We start from the raw sequence: 20,165 nt of genomic DNA on the forward strand, positions 1-20,165 counted from the left end.
GGTGCCGAGGAGTTCAAGTCACCAGAAGACGCCAGCGCATTCATTAAGACACTGCGCAAGTAAAGTGAACTGAGGAAAATATAATGCTGATTATGGAACGTTACCAAGTTATATTTGATAGAAATGACGGATATTTAATCCTCTCAGGCGCACTGTCTCATATTCCTATCCTATTAGGTAATAGTTATGCCCCAAATTATGACGACCCACACTTTATGAAGGGGACATTAATTGTGTAATTGACCCAATCTAGACCGCTCTAACCCACGAACCCTGACCCCATCATCACTGTCGATGTCAGTTTCTCATTTCATGTCTTAAGAATGGTTGCACTGATCCTTGGAGATTCTACAACTCCTACATCAAGGAATATTCTTTTTTTTCACAGATGCATGTCTTTCTCATATTGTTTTTCATTGAGGCCAAACTAATTTTCAAAGTGTTGTTAATTACCATCCTATTGTTATTTCTGATCATGCCTCTCTTTCTTTAGCTATCCAGTTCTCCTCACAACCTCGGTGCTCAGTTCCATGGAGATTCAATACTTTGCTTCACTCAGACGATAAATTCAATAAATTCACAGCAGCTGCAATTGATGAGTTTATTGCTACTAACCAGAACGAGATGAAACCGGTTTCTCATTCACTGTTGTGGGAATTGCTAAAAGTGTACCTTCGGGGTCAAATTATCTCATACTCTGCAAATTTTAATAAAACCCGTAAAGCCAAACTGCAAGAGCACTCTATTAATATTAGTCATTTGGGCCAACAACTTGCTACTTCTCCCTCTCCCAGTCAGTTCAAACGCCGTGTTGAGTTGCAGACTGAATTTGATGTCATCACAACCACTGATGCAGAGCGCTTTCTTTTACGCTCTCGCTGTAATACTACGAGCACGGCGATAAGGCAAGCCGCCTCCTAGCTCACCAACTACATGGACAGGCAGCTTCGCGCATGATCCCTCAGTTAAAAGACTCGCTTGGCACACTGCATAGGGACTCCGCCATCATTAGCTCTATATTTTGCATTTTCTACTCTTTATATAAATCTGAATCTCTGTCTGACACCACTGAAATGCAATCTCTTAGATAGTCTGAATTTCCCCATGATAAACCCAGTTATCGTTAAAGAACTCGAATCACCACTGACAGTAAAGGAAATCACCCTTACTATGAATAATATGCAAAATAATAAAGCTCCTGGCCCCGACGGATTTCCAGTTGAATTTTTTTTGGAAGATTTCAAGATAAACTTTCCCCGCTATTGCATTCTGTATATAACGAATCGCTGCAGTATGATTTTCTCCCTCCGACTTTAAGACAAGCCTCTGTAAGTCTGCTTCTAAAAAAAGACAAAGACCCAAATCTCTGCAGCTCATACAGACCTCTTTTGTAAACAAATGTGGATGCCTTGCTATGGCTTTGGCCCGTCGCTTGGAAAATATTCTCTGAAATGTTGTCTCAGATGAGCAAACCAGATTTATAAAGAGGCACCAGCTGTTCTATATAATATCCATACCCTTTTAAATATGATCTATTCTAAAATGTCAACAACGAACCCTGACGCAGTGATCTCAGTCGACACTGAAAAAGCATTCGACAGAGTTGAATGGGACTACATGTTTACTGCATTAAGTAAATTTGGACTGGGAAATGTATTTATTTCATGGATACATCCTTTATACGTTCCCACAAGCTAGTATCACCACCAATGGCATTCAATCCAGTTTTTTCACCTTATTTCGCGGCACCTGTCGGGGGTTGTCCTTTATCCCCCCTATTATTCACAGTAGCAATAGAGCCCTTGCCAATCTTTCTGAGATCCTCGTCCACTTTTACCGGGATATCACATTCGGGTATGGAACTTAAGCTTTCATTCTATGCTGATGATTCGCTGTTCTACATATGTCTCAAATCAAAACTACTCTATACAACCAACTGTCTGCGGTTTTCAGAGATTTGGGTCATTTTCAGGCTATAAAGTAAATATCTCCCAAGAGTGAATGCTATCCTATTAATGCTTTGGCAATACAACTCAATCAGTCTGATATGCCTTTCAAATTGAGTGCCTCCGGCTTTAAGTATCTGGGGATAAATGTAACCAGGAAACTGACCTCACTTTTTTTTTCTAGCTAATTTCTCCAGCTGACCAAAGAGGGGAGAATGACAACCGTTACCTAAGCGAAAACCAATGGTGATTCCATATGTAGCAGGAGTGTCGGAATAGTTGAGAAGTGTATTTTTCAAACACTGCGTCTCATTTGATTTCAAACTGCAAAACATGCTGCTGCAGATATTGCTCCACCCCAAGGATGGGGTCCCCCAGCACAAACAAAGCAATATAGTGTATACTGTTAAGCGCCAGGAGGATTGCCATGACTTGCACAATGGGGAAACCAAACAGACACTGGTGAAGTAGATGGCCCAACACAGAAAAACTACCTTGTCAGGCCAAAACTCCACAGTCTAGACCCATCTACAGGTCAGTGGCCAGTCTTTCCAGGATGAGGATGTGCACATTCTTGATAGGGAGGAATGCTGGGTTGAACGGGGAGTCAAAGAGCCCCTTTATGTGACAAGGGAATGACCATCCCTGAACCAAGGAGGGGGACAAAAAGTACATCTCTTGCCAAAGTAGAAATCCTCTTCATTGGCATTCGCACCATATAACTGAAGTGGAATAAAAAATGAAGCTGCATTTTACCATCTCCCCTAGATAATCAACAAAATCTCTCTGACATTTTGCCTGTCATGGCATTAATGGTATTTTTTTCCCTCAGAGCTTTGGCCTTGATCCATCCCCGATGTGCACTGTCATTTCAGCTGTAGTAAAGGGCAAACTCAAACCTGCTTATCCCCAATGAGGTCAACACTTTTGTGCATTATTTCTGGCCTAAAAGCCTTAGAGCAGCTTAATAGTGAGTAAATATGGTGTATTCTTGTATATAGGGCTTAAATACAGTGGGCAAAGTAATAAACAAGTCTTCAAGATGGCTAAGGCAAAACAACTTTACAATAATTGTCATATTCCACATTAGTCTAAATGTCTCAAGCGATTAAGACGATTAGTATTTGTAATTGGTGTAATGATAGCCCTGCTAACACATATAACCTATTTGCATGTTTCTAACATTCTAATCTGTGTTTTCACTGTGTCAACGTGTTATTTAAAAGTTAGATAGTATAGTGTCACATTCCTATCTAAAACCAAATGAACTGACTTTTGGGGGCAGGAACCACTAGCACTTCATATTCTTGCAACTACTCCCACTTTATTGTGGTTTGGTGTAGGAGGAGAAATAAGAAAATGTTCACGTCAGAATCTCTCCTTCAGGTTAAGTTCACAATGTTCGCTTTGCTGGTGGTTAAAAAAGTTTAAAAAAAAAAGAGGGTAGGACTTGCGCTCTCACAGGAAAATGAACTGGGAATGAAATAAGAGGGAATTGTGTGCATGTAGGTGTAAGTGAGTGGGTGTAACCGTGTGCTTTTGTTTTTGTTCTACTCTGGTGTTTTGAAGCTTGTCCTGCTGAGTCCCAGTAGTACACTGACCTTTTCTGTTAGCTGGTGGAAAAGAGATGGGCTCCTTGATTGCCGTCATTATGAAGGGCCCCCTGACCTCGTTTAACCCAGGGAGGTAGACCACAGCATGCATTCAACAAGCACACCCTGTTGGCCTACATTACATATGTCGATGATACCTACCATTACCTGCAAAAGGTCTCTAGTTCTTAGTTTTGTGACCTAGTGTTGTATGTGTTCAAACTGTTCAAATGTTTGAAACCCGTGTAACAAATGCACAGACATTTGCACACTCTAGACCGTATAATAAAGATGGAAGTAACACCCATTGGTTTCTGAAGGGGCATTTTGAAGCCTAAGTTTGGCTTTATGCTTGCTGCCAACTGATTATTATTGTTGTTATTGTTATTATTTTATTTAATAGCACCAGAAAATCCAAATTTGGGCAACCGGGAGGAGTGTGGATGGAGTTGTGGTGGGACCTTGTTGGCTGAAAGGTTGACAGACCTGTTAAATCAAGGCAGACATGCCCTTAACATGCCACTTTTGTAATCTTAAATATCTTCTTAACGGAACAATAATTTTAAAAATAAGCACCTTCACACTGTGTGACAGACTTCAAATTAGCAATTGAAACCTCAACTTTTTGTAGAAGAAAATATTGACTTTGTATTTGAATGTAGACGTTTGGAATACACTCATTGACTTACAGTGGACTATAGTTTTTTTTTTTTTGGAGCCAGCCACTTAGTGGCCTGGTTGGAACTGCAATTTAAGGCACTTCCACACTGGCTTCAACTTCCAGCGATGGTTGCTTGTTGCACACTGGCCAGTCTCATCCAGGCTCTCAGATTGGTCAAACATGCATTCCATTTATTTTTTGTTTTTTGAGGGGGGGGGATTTTCTCCCCAATTGTATCTGGCCAATTACCCCACTCTTCCGAGCCCTCTCGGTCGCTGCTCCACCTCCTCTGCCGATGCGGGGAGGGCTGCAGACTACCACATGTCTCCTCCGATACATGTGGAGTCGCCAGCCGCTTCTTTTCACCTGACAGTGAGGAGTTTCACCAGGAGGACGTAGCACGTGGGAGGATCACGATATTCCTCCCAGCTCGCCCTCCCCCCCAAACATGCGCCCCAGGCCGACCAGAGGAGGTACTAGTGCAGCCACCAGGACACATACCCACATCAGGCTTCCCTCACGCAGACACAGCCAATTGTGTCTGTAGGGATGCCCGACCAAGCCGGTGGCAACACGGGGATTTGACCCGCCAAGCATTCCGTTTGTGCCTATTGTTCCCAAATGTGCCATTTATTATTTTTTGTTAGTATGACAGCTGTGGAAGAAGCAAGCTGATGGTCTTCTTTTCTCCCTTTTATTATTGTGGGATTTTAAGCCCTTAAAATATTTTCCCGACTGTACACACCTCTTGTTAACAGTTTAAGATTATGTCACTGTTTGGTGCTTTGCACTGTTGCAGAATACTCTCACAAGGATATTTGTAACAAGTAAGTTCTATGTATATCAGCATGTTTATGGTTAGTCCACATTTAATCCTGATTGATGCAAGGTAGTGCATTTCAACAGCTAGTTTCCCACGACAAATCACAGCAGAAGTAAGTAGCAGACCTTGTCATAATTAATCGGGCACTACCTCTGGGTTAGGTAACCTGGTATATCTCCTCACCATCTCTTACCAAGTAACTACTGGGAGAATCTGCTCATATAGCATGAAGCCAGTAACCAATACGAAGTAAAATGTGCATGCGTGTGTGGGTGCATTCCAGTGGGAAGGTTGTGTTCTCATGAGCTGTGTCCTTTCTGTTTTCCTTTAGATGAAGACGGTGAGTGTAGCTCTGGTGCTGTGTCTCAACGTGGGTGTGGACCCCCCTGATGTAGTGAAGACTTCCCCATGTGCCAGGCTGGAGTGCTGGATAGGTGACAGACACGCACACACTTATTCTCACAGACAGACACAAATAAAGCCGATGAACGCATAAAAACTCAGATGAAATATCAATCGATGAACATATCTCAAGGGCGGAAGCACCAAAATGGACACAGCCACTATAGGGTGATAGTAATGGGTCTAAACCAGGGGTGCCCAACTGCAGGCCTCGAGGGCCGCAGTGTCTGCGGGTATTTGTTCTAACCGTGTACTACACCACCTGATTTAACTAATTAGCTCACCTCTTGGACCAAGGAGGGAAAGGAATTAGTTAAACTAGGTGGTATAGTTCATGGTTGCAACAAATACTTGCAGACACTGCAGCCCTCGAGGCCTGGAGTTGGGCACCCATGGTATAAACCATTGGCGGCACGGTGGCTCAGTGGTTAGCGCTGTCGCCTTACAGTAAGAAGGTCCTGGGTTCGAATCCCGAGGTTGTCCAACCTCGAGGGTCATCCCAGGTTGTCCTCTGTGTGGAGTTTGCATGTCCTCCCCGTGTCTCCGGTGGGTTTTCTCTGGGTGCTCCGGTTTCTCCCTCCATTAATACTCCCGTCTGTGCCCCTGACCAAGGCCTGGCAAGAGGAACTGGAGTTGGTCCCCGGGTGCTGCACAGTGGCTGCCTACTGCTCCTAGCTACACAGCTAGGATGGGTTAAATACAGAGTGTAATTTCCCTACGGGGATCCATAAAGTAATTCAAAATAAAAATCAAATCAAAACAATGCGCTAATCTCACTGACCACCAGTCAAATTCGCCATGCTTTAACATCCAAATGAGCTTGCTTTTGATGCCAGGTGTAAATGCTAAACTTCAATTTGTATTGGCTAGATATGGGATTGTGTTCCCATAGCCTAGTACTGAGATAGATCATATTTTGAAAAGAGACTTATGACCATGATTCCCTGTATTAGATGATACGCCAAAAGCAGTGAGTGTTGTGACGTGTATGATGCCTGGAGAGAAACCAAGTTGTGACTAAGTTTTATATGAGGTGTCTTAAAATATGACATGGAGCACAAAAAATTCTGCATCATTTTGTGTGGAGATTTTGTTGTAGCGAATGTTTAAAGATTTTGCTTCATTGCTTAATTCCAACATGTTTTCAGCACCCGCGCTCTATTCTTCAGTAACACCAACTGTCCTTCCATCCATTCATCCATCCATTATCCGAACTGCTTATCCTTCTCTCAGGGTTGCGGGGATGCTGGAGCCTATCCCAGCAGTCATTGGGCGGCAAGCGAGGAGACACCCTGGACAGGCGGCCAGGCCATCACACAGGGCCGACACAAACACACACACATATCTAGGGACAATTTAGTATGGCCGATTCACCTGACCTACATGTCTTTGGACTGTGGGGGGGAAACCGGAGCACCCGGAGGAAACCCACGCAGATGCGGGGAGAACATGCGAACTCCACACAGAGGACAACCCGGGGTGACCCCCAAGGTTGGACTACCCCGGGACTCAAACCAGGACCTTCTTGCTGTGAGGCGACCGCGCTAACCACTGTGCCACCGTGCTGCCAACTGTCCTTTTTTTTTTAATCTGTCAACATTGAGGGTAAATTTTTAAGAGAAGTCGAATGAATGTGGCCCCTGTAAGCTAGAGTTTAAGTCAGCTGCCCCAACTAGAATCAGCCGAGGCGACACAAAGGCAGAACAAAAGCAAAGGAGCTGCCTGCACCTGATGAAGAGTTACCTCCAAACCATTTTTTTCATTCCCTCAGGACTGTGTACATCTGTCAGATGCTGTACCAGTCCCAATTTAAAGATGATTTTGAGGTGTAAGCTTCATATTGCTTTGTGTTAAAGTTATTAGCTTCATCTAAAACTAAAAGAAAAGCCCCCTCATTGGCCACTGTGTGTATGTGTGTGAAAGAGAGAGAGAGAGAGAAACCCAGTCTTTGTTAAATACAGATTTACAGTATTCTAACAACCTTTGTCTCGATAATGGGTACAGTGGGATGTGAGGAGAGGTTTCACGATCTGATCTGAGAGATTTGCACTGGAGCTAATCAAGGCTTATATTGATTGATCGGTAAGCCTAATCAAATTCTGACCCTTAACTAGGAAAAAAAACAAAAAACAAACATCAACTGAAAAAAAAAACCCAACTGCAATATCTTGATTTGGCATCCCCTTTACTATAGCATCCCTTAAACTATCTCAGAATAACCAATTACCTTCAAGGTCACACAGTAACTCATATTCCAACACCTGTGTGGAATTACAGTAATTAACTTGATAAGGTAGGTGGTACGGGGGTGCAGTAGTCGCCTCACAGCAAGAAGGTCCTGGGTTCGAGACCGGGGTAGAGCAACCTTGGGGGTCGTCCCAGGTCATCCTCTGTGTGGAGTTTGCATGTTCTCCCCGTGTATGTGTGGGTTTCCTCTGGGTGCTCCGGTTTCCTCCCAGAGTTCAAAGACGTAGGTGAGGTGATTTGGCCATACTAAAAAAAAAAAAATGTTGTCCCTAGGTATGACTGTGTGTGTGTCGACCCTGTGATGGCCTGGCGGCCTGTCCAGGATGTCTCTCCACCGGCTGCCCAATGACTGCTGGGATAGGCTCCAGCGTCCCCACAACCCTGAGAGCAGGATAAGCAGTTTGGATAATGGGTGGATGGAACTTGATAAAGTAAAAAACAAAAGAAAAAAAAAAACAGCTGTTTACTATGGTCATTCAGTTTACAAGTGCAGTTCCACAGAAACAGCACCATGGGGCCCCAAAGACCTCCCAAAACAAGTTTGTGGCAAAGTTGTGGAAAGGCACACATCAGGTGAGGGATATAAAAAGACTTCCAAGGCTTTGAAGATACATCAGCACTGTCAACAAGAAGTGGAGAGTTCACTGCACCACCAACAGTCCGCCAAAACCAGGGCGTCCATCGAAGCTAGCTGACCGGGGGAGAAGACAGTTAACCAGAGAGGCGTACAGGGTTTTATGGCCAACAGAGGACAATGTGTGCATCACACAACAATATCAAAGATATTGTACACACCTGGCCTGTGTGGAAGGGTTGGCAAGAAGAAAGCAATTTCTCGAAAAGGTCCATCTGGAATCCTTTTTGAAGCTTGCAAAAACAAAAACTCTAAGAACTTGCAACACACTGGCAGAAGGTTTTGTGATCAGATGAAACCAAAATAGAACTTTGTCGTGTAAATGGCAAACATGTTTGACGAAAATCCAACACATCTCATCACCAAAACAATACAATCCCGACTGAAGCATGTTGGTGGCAGCATAATGTTGTGGGGATGTTTCTCATCTGCAGGGACTGGAGAACTTGTCAAGATTGAAGGAAGGATGGATGGAACCAAGTACAGGGTTATTCTGGGAAAGAACCAAATACAGTCTGCAAAAAAAAAAACTGAAAATGGGTTAGAAATTCATATTCCAACAGGACAATGACTCAAAGCACAAAACCAATGTTACCATATAGTGGCTTGCAAAGAACAGTGTGGATGTTCTGGAGTAGCCAAGTCAAAGCCCCCACCTGAATCTGATGGAAGATCTTTGGAAAGAATTGACGGTTGCTGTCCACCAGCGAAAACTAGCTAACCTCTCCCAGCTCGAGCAGTTCTGCAAAAAGGAGTGGGGAAAGATCTCCAAATCCAGGTGTGCCAACCTAGTAGAGCGCTACCCAGAATAACAGGTAGCTGTTGTTGCTTCCATTGCTGCCAAACTTGCTTCCACCAAGTATTGACTCAGAGGGGTGTATACTTAAAAAAATAAGATGTTTCAATTTTCTCAATTAAATGCATTTTTTTCTTGTGTACTTTGGATCAGGCCAAAACAAGACCACCTGTTTAAATCCATGGAAATTACAGACCCCAACACAACCAAATGTAAAAACTTTGGAGTGGGTGCATTCATTTTCTATCCTCTGGAGCTGTCTCAGACGCGCCATTGCGCTCCTTCTCAGTGTCTGAGCTGACATTATCTACAGCTTAGTCATTGTGGAACTTCTTTAAACTGGAAAATGAAAGCAGCTCATCAACCACTTTAAGCCTCTTGTGCCATTGTTTCATAAGGTGTTAGTAACTGAGCTCCTTTGGACATGACTAACATGATAAAGGCACCTAAAAAGACATCATTTAGAATACAAGTTCACATTACTCTTTGGAGTGCCCTTTCTTTTTAGTCAGTCTTTTTATAGTTGTAAGAACTATTGTTTTCAATGTTCTTATTGTTTATTTTTTTGGTGGGCGTCCGGGTAGCGTAGCGGTTTATTCCGTTGCCTACCAACACAGGGATCCCGGTTCGAATCCCTGTGTTACCTCCAGCTTGGTAAGGCGTCCCTACAGACAGGGCTCGAAATTAATGATGTCCTGGGGACCATAAAAAATCCTGCTGGGGCACAAATATATTTTGTCTGGGACAATTCTGGGACAGTGAAAAAAAATGTCAAAGTAAACTTCGAAATAGGTGTTATTGTCAAAGTCATTAATTATGAGTATCTAGAACAGTGTTTCTCAACCCAGTTCTCAAGGAACCCCTATCCTGCAGATTTTCATTGTAACCCTGCATAGGTAGCCCTGCTTGTACTTACTCGACCAATCATCTCGCAGCACTTAATTATGCAAGGTGTGCAACATCTGACAAAATTCATTGCTGATTGGTTGAATAACTACAAACAGGTACCTATTCAGGGTTGCAAAGAAAATATGCAGGATAGGGGTTCCTTGAGGACTGGGTTGAGAAACACTGATCTAGACATTACTTTGTCATTTGAATAATTTAATAAAAACGTGTGAACGGTGAAACTAAAGAAGGCTTACATTCTTGCGGCACCTCACGATAGGGCAGTCAATCGCTTGTTCGTGCAAATCATAGAATGCATTCTACGTCATCCACTCTGCCAGTGGCTGCTGCTTGACTCGCGCCAATGCAACATTCATAGAGCCAGAGCGATAGACCATCATCAATGACAGTTAAAAGAAGAAGAAGAAAGAAATGCTGAGGTGGTTGAATAAACAGCCCCCTAATGCAAGCCCCAATACTGCCGACTCCCGAAACAACTGCCGACTCCCAAAACTCCCAAAACTAATATTCATATGTTTAATAAAAGAATAAGTATTTTACACTTATATGGTGGACCAGAGTCCATGGTGTGATGATTAAGTGACCAAAAAGGATCAAATTATATGTATTCTGCATAATTGGGGGGGCGACGACATGAATTAAAATTTGGGACACTGTTGGTTATATCCGGGACAATACAAAGTAGAATTCGGGACAGTTGTGGGACACTGAGGAAAAAAGTTAATTTCGAGCCCTGCCTACAGACACAATTGGCCGTGTCTGCGGGTGGGAAGCCAGATGTGGGTATGTGTCCTGGTTGCTGCACTAGCGCCTCCTCTGGTTGATTAGGGTACCTGTTCAGGGGGGAGGGGGAACTGGGGGTAATAGCATGATCCTCCTATGCCAGGGGTGGGCAATCTTGTCCAGAAAGGGCCAGTGTGGGTGAAGGTTTTTGTTCCAACCAAGCAGTTACACACCTGATCCCACTAATCAACCAGTAGAGTCTTTGCTGAGGAACTTGATTAGGAGACACAAGTGTGTAGTGCTTGGTTGGAACAAAAACCTGCACCCACACTGGCCCTTTCTGGATAAGATTGCCCACCCCTGTACCTACACACTGGCGAAACTCCTTACTGTCAGGTGAAAAGAAGCGTCTGGCGACTTCACATGTATCAGAGGAGGCATGTGGTAGTCTGCAGCCCTCCCCGGATCCGCAGAAGAGGTGGAGCAGCAACCAGAATGGCTCAGCAGAGTGGGGTAATTGGCCGGATACAATTGGGGGAAAACGCTGTGGTGCTATTTTGTTCTTTACGCACAGCTATTGAATTGTCAAGCATATCTTACCTAACTGGACTGGTTTAACTGATTTTAACGTACTCAGAGTGTGCATTGTGCTACCGTATAATGCAGGAAAGTATCGGATCAAGAATCAGCAGTGACAGATACTCGATATTAAATGATCAGATCGGATATAAAAAAGAATACTTGATCAGGACATCCCTACCGGGATCCTATCAGGCCGTCCATAGAGTTGACGCTGCTTCATGTCTAAGGCCAGTGATTATCTTGTAGCAATTAACATTAAGGATTTGCTCGGTTTGATAAGTACACAAATATTAAAAAAAGCCACTCTAAAACACAACATATATGTAATTTAGGGTATAAAAAACCCACACAAATTCATCACTGAAAAAATTTCAAAAGCTTTCACTTTTGGTATTGTTTAATAGGCCTTAAAATAGTTTAAAATATGTATTTCAATTAAAAGTATACCTTCATTATTACACTGTTCAGTGTGAGTGGTTGTTTCTTAAAACGTCATTAACTTTCTGGAAGAAAAGTCTTTATAGATCACGGCCTTGCTGCTGCAATGATGCACATTGTCACCGCGCAGCCTCATTTATCATCATAACAATGGTTTAATTGTCTCGGCACGATATGCAGCCGTATCGCCTGCAGATTTTGTCAATATTTTATTCTGTATGATTGTTGAAGGCAAGTTGATTTCCCCGCTGTCTATGCTGTGCTATTCTTTACGACTTATCGAATCTCTCCCATCAATATTTCGACCTGAGTGTGCCTGTGCCATTTACAAAATGCTGCATCTGGTTTGATAAGGCAACAGTGGCGAAGTAAAGAAATGTTCTCTGATATTACCGTATTTCCCGAACTACAAGAGGCACTGGAGTAGAAGTCTCACTCAGCAATAAACGCGTTGTTGCAAGAAAAAAAAAACATATATAAGTTGCTTCAGTGTATAACTCACATTGGTATGGTGGTACAGTAATAAGCCCTGCATGGGACTTGTTCTTGCTGGATTTCTGACCATTACCGCCCACTCCTGCAATGTGTGTCCACTCCTGCCCGTACCCGCAAACATTCTGACCATTCACGCCCGCACAAAAGAACTCCATTAATTTTGAATCGTCCCCGTCCTGCAGGGGAAACACATTATTTTAGTATTAATGTGTAGTGTTAATAAAGGGATGCATACCTGTTGGTAATAACGTAGTGAAATTGCCTTCTAGTGCTTAATTGAGTGCAGAGGTCGTACCAGGTCGTCCCACGGGGAGAACAGAGGTCATCCCACGGGGAGAACATGCAAACTCTGTGTGGAGTTTGCATGTTCTCCCCGTGCCTGTGGTGGGTTTTCTCTGGGTGCTCTGGTTTCCCACACCATCAAAAAGGCATGCATGTTAGGGTTAATCTGTTCCCCTGACCGAGGCCTGGCAAGATGAACTGTAGTTGGTACCCGGGTGCTGCACCAGCGGCTGCCCACTGCATCTAGCTACACAACTAGGATGGGTCAAATGCAGAGCGTAATTTCCCTACAGGGACCATTAAAGTATATCAAAATCAATAAAATAATAATGACATTCATACGAGTGCAATAATAAGTTATTCTAGTGCAATAAAGTACACATATTCTAGGGCAAAATTACATTGTATTTATTCATCCAGCCATCCATTATCCAAACCGCTTATCCTGCTCTCAGGGTCGCAGGGATGCTGGAGCCTATCCCAGCAGTCATCGGGCAGCAGGCGGGGAGACACCCTGGACAGGCCGCCGGGCAATTTACTTATTATTTTAGAACGTGTGTTGTTAGCTGTGGTGGTTTGTTTTGCTGAGGTTTTATTTTGTTTCGTTTCCCTGTCTTTTAATGCACTGATCAGTGTTGTATTCTATACCATGACAATAAAGGCTTTCTATTCTATTCTATTCTATTGTGCCAACAAAGCCTTTCCCTGCAATGCTGGATGAATGTCTCCATAGCAAAGTGCGACACATTTCTCGGTAGTATCTTGTTAAGTCTAAGCAGAAGTCCTTTATCTTTGAAAGAGCGCTAACTTTATCCAGGGGGAACGGAGCAGATGTGCCACCTCAACCTAGAGATTCCAGAATTGTGCCAATTGTAAATGTTAAGTGGAGTGCATTTTATATAGCGCTTTCACTCATTCACACACACATTCATACACTAATGGTGGAGGCTGCCATGCAAGGTGCCAACCTGCTCAACAGGAGCAGTTAAGGGTTCAGTGTCTTGCTCAAGGACACTCTGACACACTCTCCGCAGGAGGAGGGATTGAACCAGCAACCCTCTGATTACTAGACAACCCACTCTACCTCCTGAGCCATGCCGCCCCAAGTATTGTAGAATAATACTTTTGCACATATGTCGCAGCCAGCAAAGTCCAGTTTGTTTCCATCTTTGTCAGTAACAACTGAGAAATTTTTCCAAATGTCAGACTTTCCTTGCTTTTCTTTTGTACTGTAATGACCTGCTTTGATTTTCTTTTCAACTTCATTTGTTAAAGCCATCCTTCTGGTTAGTGCTAGCTAAATTCCAGGACCCGCAGATCCCAAACTGATCCCAAAGTGAAAATCAAGAATCAGAAAAACTGATTCCTGATCAAAACTGCCTGCTCCTGTGAGATTTGTGTTGGGTCCTTTGGGACCCACGGGATGCCAAACCCAATGCAGTACCCTTGTACAGTAGTTTCAATTGAATCACAATATAAAACAGTGCCATCTAGTGGCCTTAGTTGAAATGCAGCGTATTCGTCCGATAAATTACATTGTGTAAATCGCTTTGGAATATAAGTCGCAGGACCAGCCAGATGAGTAAAAAAACAAAACAGCAACTTATAGTCCAGGAAATACAGTAATGCTAGAAAATGTTTGGGGTTGTTTGATTCCCCTTTCTTATTTATGTCAACTGGACATGTGATTAATAAGTGCTGAGGTAGTTAATATTTGGATAGTTAATTACTAAGCTGCTTTGTTTATGGGTAAGAATTTATTAATGGCCATTTATTGTTAGGATTTAATTTGGACAGGGGACTTTCATTTTGTTTGTGTTGATGGAGTCTAAATGGTGATTAATACAGTTGTGGCTGGTGGATCATCTCCAGGTTTTGTATCTGGTGTTGTGTGCTGTGTGGAATGTTTGTGTGTTTACACTGACTCTGTGCTCTTTCCTTGCCAGATCCTCTGTCTATGAGTCCACAGAAAGCCCTGGAGACCATTGGGGCCAACTTACAGAAGCAATATGAAAACTGGCAACCCAGGGTAAGTTAGTTTATGCTTAGTTAGCCTACCCCTCACCCCCCCACACACCCTACACTCTTGTGACTGTATACTCTGTCTCTCTCTCTGTCTCTCTCATGTATCTCCATAAATGTGAGCATCAAATCATGCATGCTGACACAAAAACAGGCACCGGCATATACATGCACAGCTGCAGATTGCTTTGTATATTAACGCAAAATTACTGTAAATGCTGCTTCACAAACATGGGTCAAATAGTCTGAGAAAATAATTTTCAACAGTTTGAAAACATGGGTATTATGGGATTCAACAACAAAAACGCTATTTTATTTAAACATATTAAAGAGTTGACCTCAGTTTACTGACATTTATTGTACCGAGGGTTTCTCTTTGCAGCATGAGCTGTGGTGCATATACCTTGTTTATATACACTGAAGAGTCAAAACATTATGACCACCTGCCTAATATGCTCTTGGTCCTCCGTGTGTCACCAAAATAGCGCCGACCCGCCGAGGCATGGACTCTACAAGACCCCTGAAGGTGTTCTGTGGTACAGTGCCTTGCAAAAGTATTCAACCGCCTTGACAGTCATCACTAGTTTCTGGATTATAAAAAATACTCACACATCTGTTTCTGAACGATATTATTTTTGTGAACCCATAAGCTCTAACAGCATGCTCCCAAAGCCAAAATAAGTTATGTTTTGCTGACTTTTTTAAAATAAATTAGAAACTAAAATGTGGTGCTTGCATAAGTATTCAACCCCCACATATCAATATTTAGTAGAGTACCTTTTTTGCTGCAATAACAGCCATGAGTCTCTTGGGGTAAGTATGTACAAGCTTTGCTCATTCCCTGTACAATCACATTCCCTGTTCTGTCAAGAATTTGTACAGATCTTGCAGGTTGGTGGGATGGCGCCTCTGGACTGCGATTTTCAGTCTGTGCCACAGATTTTCAATGGGGTTGAGGTCCACACTTTGACTTGGCCACTCCAAAACATTCACCTTTTTGTTGCTGAGCCATGCCATTGTTGCTTTAGCCTTGTGCTTAGGATCATTGTCCTGCTGGAAGGTGAACCTTCCCCCAAGCTTTAGTTTTATGGCACACTGCAACAGGTTTTCCTCCAATATTTCCCTGTATCTAGCTCCATCCATGCTTCCCTCAGTTTGAACAAGGTCCCCAGTGCCTGCAGATGAAAAGTAACCCCATAGCATTATGCTGCTGCCATGCTTCACTGTCGGGAGGGTGTTTTTTGGAGCATGAGCAGTGCTTTTCATCTGCAGGCACTGGGAACCTTGTTCAAACTGAGGGAAGCACTCTCAATGTTTGCAACCTACCTGACAGGTCGCTCCTACCAGGTGACATGGAGGGGATCTGTGTCGGAGCCTCGCAGACTGACTACAGGCGTTCCACAGGGTTCGGTTCTGGGTCCTTTCCTTTTCTCCCTGTACACGACGTCCCTGGGTTCTGTTATTCGCTCGCATGACTTCTCTTACCATTGTTATGCTGATGACACCCAGCTGATCTTGTCCGTTCCTCCCTCTGACACACAAGTAGAGACACGCATTACTGCATTTTCAGCCACTGACCTCTGGAGCTCCTTCAAAGTGATTGCGTGGCTTTTTATCACCAGCCCACGTCTTGCTCCGACACTTAGCTTTGAGGGACGGCCTGTCCTACAAAGCATCTGGGTGGTGTGATGCAGCTTCCACTTTCTGACAATGGATCCAACAGTGTACCGTGGGACATCCCAAACACTTGGATATTGTTTGGTATCCCTTTCCCACCTTCTGCATTTTAATCATTTTGTCTCTTACTTCAGTATTCTTCCTTTGTCTTCATTTTTTGATGGAATTCACACCCGGCTAATGAACTTTAAACAGAATGCTTTTTATACCCATAAACGAGACCATTACTTTAATATCTTACAGGTGCACACTAATTATGTCCAATTGTGTTTACCTGAGTTTACCTGGGAAAGAGTAATAGAAGCTAGGTTAAGAGGAGAGGTGACAATTAGCGAGCAGCAGTATGGTTTCATGCCACGAAAGAGCACCACAGATGCGATGTTTGCTTTGAGAATGTTGATTGAGAAGTATAGAGAAGGCCAGAAAGAGTTGCATTGTGTCTTTGTAGATTTAGAGAAAGCATACGACAGGGTGCCGAGAGTGGAGGTGTGGTATTGTATGAGGAAGTCAGGAGTTGCCGAGAAGTATGTAGGAGTGGTGCAGGATATGTATGAGAGAAGTGTCACAATGGTGAGGTGTGCATGCTTGACTGACATCTCGAAGTGGATGGCGACACACCACCTGAAGCTCAATCTGGACAAGACAGAGCTGATGTTTCTCCCGGGGAAAGGTTGCCCACACCGAGACCAGGCCATCACCATTGACAACACCGTGGTAACACCAACTCGGACTGTGAGGGATCTGGGTGTGATCCTGGATGACCAACTGTCGTTTGCTGAAAACGTTGCATTGGTTGCTCGCTCCTGCAGATTTCTTCTCTAATAACATCAGGAGGATTCGCCCATTCCTCACCGACGAGACGGCACAGGTGCTCATCCAGGCTCTGGTCATCTCCTGGCTGGACTACGGCAACTTCCTCCTTGCTGGCGCCCCGGTGTCGGCCATCAGACCTCTGGAGCTTTTTCAGAAAGCTGCAGCTCGTCTGGTGTTCAACCGGCCTAAGTTCTCCCACACAACTCCCCTTCTCATGTCCCTACACTGGCTCCCAGTAGCTGCTCGCATCCAGTTTAAGACTCTGGTGCTAGCCTACAGGGCAGTGAAAGGAACAGCTCCTTCCTATCTCCAGGCCATAGTCAATCCCTACACCCCCGCCCGATCACTTTGCTCTGCTGCCTCGGGACACCTGGTTGCCCCGTCGCTCAGAGGCCCTTGCTGCCGATTGGCCTGGTCACGGCTCTTTTCTGTCCTGGCCCCACAGTGGTGGAATGAACTCCCCACTGATGTCAGGACAGCGGAGTCGCTGCCCATCTTTCAGCCTAGGTTAAAAACTCACCTCTTCAAGAACTACTACCCTGTTACTTGTTCTTAGCACTTATTGTATTCACTCATTAAAAAAAAAATCTCTTTCTTGAACTTTTACTTTAGCACTGGTTTTGCTCTTAGATGCTTGTTTAGATGCACTCATGACCTCTGATGATTAGTAGTTCTCCTGATTTCCTACGTTAAATGCACTTATTGTAAGTCACTTTGGATAAAAGCGTCGGCTAAATGACTGTAATGTAATGTGTGCGGTTGGAATGACAGATGGGTTCAAGGTGGAGGTGGGATTACATCAAGGATTGTCTCTTAGCCCTTTCTTGTTTACAATGGTGATGGACAGGTTGACGGACAAGATCAGGCAGGAGTCTCCATGGATGATGATGTTTGCGGATGACATTGTGATCTGTAGCAAGAGTAGGGTGCCGGTTGAGGAGAGCCTGGAGAGGTGGAGGTATGCACTGGAGAGAAGAGGAATGAAAGTCAGTAGGAGCAAGACGGAATACCCCTGCGTGAATGAGAGGGAGGACTGTGGAATGGTCAGGATGCAAGGAGTGGAGGTGATGAAGGCATATGAGTTTAAACACTTTGGGTCAACTGTCCAAAGTAACAGGGAGTGCAGAAGCGAGGTGAAGAAGAGAGTGCAGGCAGGGTGGAGTGGGTGGAGAAGAGTGTCAGGAGTGATTTGCGACAGAAGGGTACCAGCAAGAGTTAAAGGGAAGGTTTACAGGATGGTTGTGAGACCAGCTATGTTATATGGTTTGGAGACAGTGGCACTGATGAAAAGACAGGAGGCGGAGCTGGAGCTGGCAGAGTTGAAGATGCTAAGATTTTCACTGGGAGTGACAAAGAAGGACAGGATTAGGAATGATTATACTAGAGGGACCGCTCAAGTTGGACGGTTTGGAGACAAAGCAAGAGAGGTAAGATTGAGATGGCTTGGACATGTGTGGAGGAGAGATGCTGGGTATATTGGGAGAAGGATGCTGAATATGGAGCTGCCAGGAAAGAGGAGAAGAGGAAGGCCAAAGAGGAGGTTTGTGGATGTGGTGAGGGAGGACATGCAGGTGGCTGGTGTGACAGAGGAAGACGCAGAAGACAGGAAGAAATGGAAACGGATGATCCGCTGTGGCGACCCCTAACGGGAGCAGCCAAAAGTAGTAGTAGTAGTAGTGTTTACCTGAGTTTGTTTTAGGAATAATTTGTCATTTGTGTAAACTTTGAGCTTTCAGAGCACAAGGGCTGAATACATCTACAAGCACTATATTTTAGTTTTTTATGTATTAATAAAAAGTCAGTGAAACATAACTTATTTTGGCTTTGGAAACATGCTGTTAGAGCTTATGGGTTCACAAAAATAATATTGTTCAGGAACAGATGTGTGAGTGTCTTTTATAATTCAGAAATTAGTGATGTCTCTCAAGGCGGTTGAATATTTTTGCAAGGCACTGTGTCTGGCACCAAAATATTAGCAGCAGATCCTTCAAATCCTGGAAGTTATGAGGTGGAGCCAATGTGAATTGGACCTGGTGGTCTAGCACATCTCACACATGCTCTGTTGGATTGAGATCTGGAGAATTTGGTTGCCAGGGCAACACCTTGAACACTATCATGTTCCCAGAATTATTCCCGAACAATGTGTGCGGTTTGGCAGGGTACATTATCCTGCTGAAAGAAGCAAATGTGATCAGGGAATACCATTGCCATGAAGGTGTTTACTTGGTGTGATACGATGTTTAGGTAGGTGGCTACACAGCCCCATATGCATCAGGGTGTGATGCACTGTGTGTTGTAACCCATACCTCCCGTAACCGTCATTAAAATTTACTGTGACTTGTGCCACATTACACCTGTGGGTTCGGACCAGAAGGGATAGCCTTCGTTGCTCTTGTGCATCAATGAGCCTTGAGCGCCCAAAACCATGTCACTGGTTTGTGGTTTGTCCCTCCTCCGACCACTGTCGGTAGGTATTCACCACTGCTGACCAGGAAAACCCCACAAACCTTGCCATTTCAGAGATGCTCTGACCCAGTCGTCTGGCCATAACAATTTGGACCTTGTCAAAGTCGCTCAGGTCTTTACTCCTGCCCATTTGTCTTGCATCCAGCACGTTGACTGCAAGAACTGGTTGTTTGCTTCCCATCTAATCTACCCAGACCTTGATTTGTGCCCTTGTTTGGACATGATCAGCGTTGCTCGGTTCACCCGTGTGTGGTCATAATGTTTTGGCTCATCAGTGTAGCTTGTGTGAAGGTGAGTCATGGCACACAACTTTTGGATGATTGCCTAGCTATAGAAGGTAGTACAGAGAGGCATTCCATCTTTTCACAACCCACTCAGAGGAAAAGAAAATGGGTGGAGGTCTGTGAATCTTGGTAATTCAGATAGTGCTAGGTGAGCCTGCCAGTCTTGTGATCGTCCAACACCATCTGGCGGTTAGTGCATTGTTCTTGAGCCCTATCCGTCTGCCACCTTAGCAACCCAAAACAAACCATGAAATGTACTTTTGTATATGTGTCTTGACCTAGGTCTAACGTGTGTTACTGTACATATACAAAATTCTGGGAGACATAGTTCAATGTTAACAGTGATTCAAAAGCAACATTTCCAATGTATTGT

At 44.0% G+C, this 20,165-nt stretch overlaps 1 protein-coding gene across 1 annotated transcript in view; it reads left to right on the plus strand.

Annotated features, from left to right (window-relative positions):
- rptor (regulatory associated protein of MTOR, complex 1) overlaps positions 1 to 20,165 on the plus strand; it is a 330,716-nt gene that overhangs the window by 24,377 nt on the left and 286,174 nt on the right. The window contains exons 3-4 of the mRNA XM_056279703.1: positions 5,354 to 5,456; positions 14,477 to 14,559. Of these exons, the coding sequence (XP_056135678.1) occupies positions 5,354 to 5,456; positions 14,477 to 14,559 (186 nt within the window). The remainder of the gene's footprint in view (positions 1 to 5,353; positions 5,457 to 14,476; positions 14,560 to 20,165) is intronic.

The sequence above is a fragment of the Lampris incognitus genome, chromosome 5 (assembly GCF_029633865.1).
Source record: "Lampris incognitus isolate fLamInc1 chromosome 5, fLamInc1.hap2, whole genome shotgun sequence".
Classification (NCBI taxonomy): Eukaryota; Metazoa; Chordata; class Actinopteri; order Lampriformes; family Lampridae; genus Lampris; species Lampris incognitus.